At 51.9% G+C, this 6,000-nt stretch overlaps 1 protein-coding gene across 1 annotated transcript in view; it reads left to right on the forward strand.

Moving 5' to 3' along the window:
• Positions 1-6,000, forward strand: part of SLC35F4 (solute carrier family 35 member F4) — a 54,989-nt gene that overhangs the window by 47,833 nt on the left and 1,156 nt on the right. Inside the window, exon 7 of the mRNA XM_015426586.1 lies at positions 5,391-5,480. Coding sequence (XP_015282072.1) covers positions 5,391-5,480 — 90 coding nt within the window. The remainder of the gene's footprint in view (positions 1-5,390; positions 5,481-6,000) is intronic.

Below are 6,000 nucleotides of genomic sequence, written 5' to 3' on the forward strand. Positions count from 1 at the left end.
CCTTCCAACTCTGTGATTCTGTGATTCCTCTGCAGTGTGATCCTCGAGCGCGTTTTCCCTGACCAGGGTCGCCCAGGCCGGCCTGATCTAGCATTGAGCATCTCGCATTTCTGTTCTGTTCGTTTCAGCCAAGTTTCTCCGGGCGGATCACTTTTCTCAGGGTTTTGTCGGTAGAGACGAAAGGAGGAGGAAGAGCCGTGAAAGCTTACCAGCTCGTCTTTTCTTTTCTATAAAACACTGTGGGCTGGATCTCAAGCAGTACAAGCTGGGGATGCCAGCCTCCAGGTGGGGCCTGGGGATCCCCCGGAATTATGGCTCATCTCCGGACTACAGTGCTCAGTTCCCCTGGAGAAAAGGGGTGCTTTGGAGGGCGGGACTCTAGGGCATTGTGACTCACTGAGGTCCCTCCCCTCACCCAGGATCCACCCCCATATCTCCAGGAGCTTCCCAATCAGGAGGGGGCAGCCCAGCCACCAATGTTCCCTCTAAGCTGTAGAGTCCTGTGAGCAAAAATTCTACTTTGTGAGCTACCGGCATTAAAGTTGTGAGCAGGTAATTTGGCTACTGCATAAATTAGTGTGTTCTGGAGCCCTCCTTCCTGAGCGGAGACCAAAATGTGTGAGCCGGAGGCTAAAAAACTGTGAACTAGCTCACACTAACTCAGCTTAGAGGGAACACTGGCCACCACCACCCCACCGGGGCCCAGGAGGGACCCGCAACCTATCAGCACTTATGTACTTCATTTAAATGGGTTTTTTTTAAGCCAACTTTCTACCTTGCAGCTTTTCGACAGCAGTTATAAACAGCAAAACGACAGTTATATATATAAAAAAAACCACACATACACAAAAGACCACAATTTAAAATCCCAAGTAGGACTGCCAATAATTTTTTTAAAACCCTAAATTAATCAAATGCAGTCCTGAATAAAGCTTTCTGCACTTTGAAGGGAAGGAGGATTCCTGCTTGGGAGGGAGAGAGGGGAATCGTGAACGGATGTGCCCCAGACATAGGAACATCAGAGAAGCCAATGTTGGATCAGGCCAAAGGCCCATCCAGTCCAACACTCTGTGTCACACAATGGCCAGAAATACCAGGTGCCCTCAGGAGGTCCAGCAGTGGGGCCAGAACACTAGAAGCCCTCCCACTGTTGCCCCCCCCCCCCCAAGCACCAAGAATAAACAGCATCACTGCCCCGGACACAAGAAAACATAAGAGAAGCCAAATGTTGGATCAGGCCAGTGGCCCATCCAGTGCAACACTCTGTGTCACACAGTGGCCAGAAATACCAGTGCCATCAGGAGGTCCAGCAGTGGGGCCAGAACACTAGAAGCCCTCCCACTGTTGCCCCCCCCCCCCCAAGCACCAAGAATAAACAGCATCACTGCCCCGGACACAAGAAAACATAAGAGAAGCCAAATGTTGGATCAGGCCAGTGGCCCATCCAGTGCAACACTCTGTGTCACACAGTGGCCAGAAATACCAGTGCCATCAGGAGGTCCAGCAGTGGGGCCAGAACACTAGAAGCCCTCCCACTGTTGCCCCCCCCCCCCCAAGCACCAAGAATAAACAGCATCACTGCCCCGGACACAAGAAAACATAAGAGAAGCCAAATGTTGGATCAGGCCAGTGGCCCATCCAGACCAACACTGTGTCACACAGTGACCAGAAATACCAGGTGCCATCCGGAGGTCCACCAGCGAGGCCTGAACTCAGGCCTTAGCTAATGCGGGGCCCATGGGGCCCGGCCCCCTACGTTTCTTCCAGGGGCCCCAACTGAGCCTTGGCTTCTCCTCCCCCTGAGCCCCACAGTAGCTACGTGCCTGTCGGTGAAACGGGGGCTGCATGGGATTGCAGGGAAGTCATTGCGCAGGACAAGGCACAGGATTCCAGCTGTGGAGTATACTGGTTTGCAGTTAGTTGATCAGCTCCATCTGAACCAGCACAGTCCGTGGCGGGGAGGAAAGAATTCACATAGCCCCATACAGACATATAATGGCTGGCCCCCTGAGCAAAAAATTGGGCCCCCCAGCAAAACGTTGCTAGCTACGGGGCTGCCTGAACTCCCGAAGCCCTCCCACCATTGCCCCCCCCCTCCCACCAAGAATACAGAGCATCACTGCCCCAGATGTAAGAACAACCAAGAAGACAGAGCATCACTGTCCCAGACAGAGTGTTCCCTCTATAGTAAAGTAAAGGTCAAGGTTCCCTTGCTCGAAAGCCAGTCGAATCCAACTCTAGGGTTGCGGTGCTCATCTCCGTTTCAAAGTCCCGAAGAGCCAGCGCTGTCCGAAGACGTTTCCGTGGTCACGTGGCCGGCATGACTAAACACCAAGGTGCACGGAACGCTGTTACCTTCCCACTGAAGTGGTACCTATTTATCTACTTGAAATTTCTTGCTTTCGAACTGCTAGGTTGGCAGGAGCTGGAACTAGAGACGGGAGCTCACTCCGTCATGCGGCACCTGGGTCTCGAACTGCTGAACTACCGACCTTCCACAGCCTGCAGTTCAGCGTCTTAACCACTTGAGCCACTGCAGCTCCTTCTATACCTAGTGGAGTTCCCTCTATACCTAGTGGCTAATAGCTGCTGATGGACCTTGTATAAGGGGGATGAGGATAGATCCAACTCTATTGGGATGAATCCCGTGGATGATTTCCATGTGTGCTTGAACCCCTGTGCAAGTGGAAGCATACTTATACAGGCTAAGCTGGTTTGTGCGATGCTTAAGGTGTTGTACCCCAGCTTGCGTTTCCACGTGTGCAAGTGATCCTGCAAATAATCATTGGGACAGAAAGGTATGACCGTATTTCTGGTGCTGGCGCTTCCGGAAGTGGAACTGCGCAGAATGCATTTACATGTCTGTTCATGCATACATAACAGCAGGGGTCATTTTGTAGAAAAAGAGGTGCAGGAGCTCATTAGCATAACTTATTTGCATATGCCACATTCTCTGACATAACCGAAGTGTGTCAGAAGGCAACACCCACCGCTCAGGCTCCACTGGACTCTTTTGGATTGCTAGCTACTGAGTGGGGGGAACGTCCAGATCTGCCCTCACAGAGGAGGGAGAGCTTGTACCTGAAGGCAAGCTGGGGGGGGGGGCTGTGCAACTTACCTGCCTGCTTCTTGCTCTGACTGAGGGCTGCTGGGAGCAGGGGGTGGGGCTTGTTGCATGTGCTCGCCCCCCTGGGCTCCTTACTGCCGGAGCTCTGCTCCTGCGCGCTCCCGCAGGAAATGACCCCTGCATAACAGCGACATCTTAAATGCAAACTTTTTATGAATCTTCATTTCCGTCAAAGCAATCCAGCCAGGAGCTATTTCTCAGACTGGAAGCTTCTATCTGGGGCTTTAGGCAAAGGTCTTTTCCAGACCTGGAACCTGAGGTTTACTTTTTTCCCCCCTAAATGCAAGTGCAGGGGAAGTTGCCAACTCCAGCTTGGGAAATACCTGGAGATTTCAGGGGTGGAGCTTGGGGAGGGCGGGGTTTGGGGAGGGGAAGGACTTCAGCGGGGTATAACGCCATAGTGCCTGCCCTCCAAAACAGCCATTTCCTTCAGGAGGACTGATCTCCGTCATCTGGCGCTCAATTGTAAAAATGAGAGATCTCCGGGTCCCACCTGGAGGTTGGCAACCCTACTGGGGAGGGCGGGGCTTGGGGGAGGGAGCTCAGTGGGGATGTGATGCCGTAAAGTCCGTCTTCAGAGGATGCCCTTTTCTCCAGGGGAAGTGACGTCTGTCATCTGGAGATCAATGGCAGCAGCAGGGCTATTTTTGGGCAGGAACGCACAGGAACGGAGTTCCGGCTGGCTCCCGAGTTGGGCACGCCCAGCAGGAACTCATTAGCATAACAGGCCAAACCCAACAGCAGAAACTCATTAGGATTGGCTACATTAGGGGTGTGTGGCCTAACATGCAAAGGAGTTCCTGCTCCAAAAAAAGGCCCTGGGTTTGGACCACAAACAAGGCAAAGAGAATAACAAGCAAAAGGTGGGTGTGGCTGGATGAGCACACTTCTGGTAACATGGGGGTGTGGCCTAATATGCTAATGAGCTGTGTCATCGGGGTGTGGCCTAATATGCTAATGAGTTTCTGCTGTTGGGTGTGGTCTATTATGCTAATGAGTTCCTGCTGGGCTTTTTCTACAAAAAGTGCCCCGGGCGGTAGACAAGAGCAAGAGTCCAGGAGCCCCTTAAAGACTAACCAGATATGTGGCCGGGGAGGAGCCTAATCCGGAAATACCCGGAGCTTTTGGGGGTGGAGTCTGAGGAAGGCGGGGTTCGGGTAGGGGAGTGGGGGTCTAATGGCGTAGGCTCCACCTTCCAAAGCGGCCATTTTCTCCCAGGCGAACCGATCTCTGCTGCCTGGAGACCAGCTGTCATCCGGAGAGGTCTTCAGCCTCCACCTGGGGGGTTTAAGAAACCCAAACAGCAGAGACGCACAGAAGGGACTAAATAATACCAAAGATACCGAGGATCAAACCGTAGATAAATAACGAAAAATATATATGCAACCATCAGTTGAGGGTTGAATATGTTTTTCGTTCTTTACGCACGGTTTGGTCCTTTGTATCTTTTGTATGACTTACCGCCGGGCAGGGGTCATTTCCTGCAGGAGTGCACGGGAGCGGAGCTCCGGCAGTAAGGAGCCCAGGGGGCGGGCACATGCAACAAGCCCCGCCCCTTGCTCCCAGCAGCCCTCAGCCGGGCCACGAGGAGCAAGAAGCAGTCAGGTAAGTTGCAGAGCCCCCCCCCCGGCCCGCCTTCAGGTACAATTTCTCCCTCCTCTGTGAGGGCAGATCTATGCGTCTCCCCCCATAGCTAGCAATCCAAAACAGTCCAGTGGAGCCTGAGTGGTGGGTGTTGCCTTCTGACACACTTCCGGTGATGTCAGGGGTGTGGCATATGCTAATAAGTTATGCTAATAAGTTATGCTAATGAGCTCCTGCACCTCTTTTTCTACGAAATGACCTCTGCCGCCGGGAGGTTGGCAAACCTACCGGATGTGAAAGCCAGTTGACTCTCCCAGACTCTTCGTAAGCAACATTTACACCTCTGTGTCTACCTTTTACCAGATGTTGCCGAGAGATCACCGAAACTGTTCATTTTCATCTCTCTGGTGTTTATTTTCATGTTTGTGTTGTTCAATCCTTGGAAGCTGAAGGGTGAGATGAAGGGTACAAATACTTTTCAGTGCAAATAAAGTATTGTTGCTGTTCACCTCCTCTCTAGCGTTAGAGAATTCCGCTGCCCCTTTCAGGTTTATTGTAACTGTGTTTTTTTCTCTCTTTTCAAATGCACCTTGCTTAGCGAGCGGAAGAGCAGGGTCGGAGTCTGCTAGTGTGGAAGCGCCTTCTTCAGAATCTCACGCTCGGCTTTTTCTCGTTGCAGCTTTTAACATTTTGGTGAATGTCGGCGTCGTGCTGACGTACCCCATCTTAATATCGATCGGGACGGTGTTGAGTGTTCCCGGCAATGCAGGTATGCCCAGTGTACAGGTCTGATTAGTGTTCCCTCTAAGCTGAGTTAGTGTGAGCTGGCTCACAGTTTTTCAGCCTCCGGCTCACACATTTTTGCCTTGGCTCAGGAAGGATGGCTCCAGAGCAAACTAATTTAGCTCATTCACAACTTTAATGTCAGGAGCTCACAAGGAAGGAAGGAAGGAAGGATGGAAGGAAGGAAGGAAGGGAGGAAGGAAGGAAGAGTCATGTTACTCCGGCTCACACATTTTTGCCTTGGCTCAGGAAGGATGGCTCCAGAGCAAACTAATTTAGCTCATTCACAACTTTAATGTCAGGAGCTCACAAGGAAGGAAGGAAGGAAGGAAGGAAGGAAGGAAGGAAGGAAGGAAGGAAGGAAGGAAGGAAGGAAGGGTCATGTTAATACTTACGCTACCCTTCAGTTCTTTCTGGTTGGTTCCAGACTTCTACAATCCAAACTGTGAGCCAGTTTGGGGTAGTGGTTAAGTGCGCGGACTCTAATCTGGGAGAACTGGGTTTGA

This window comes from Gekko japonicus, unplaced genomic scaffold, assembly GCF_001447785.1.
Source record: "Gekko japonicus isolate JY-2015 unplaced genomic scaffold, Gekko_japonicus_V1.1 scaffold1603, whole genome shotgun sequence".
Classification (NCBI taxonomy): Eukaryota; Metazoa; Chordata; class Lepidosauria; order Squamata; family Gekkonidae; genus Gekko; species Gekko japonicus.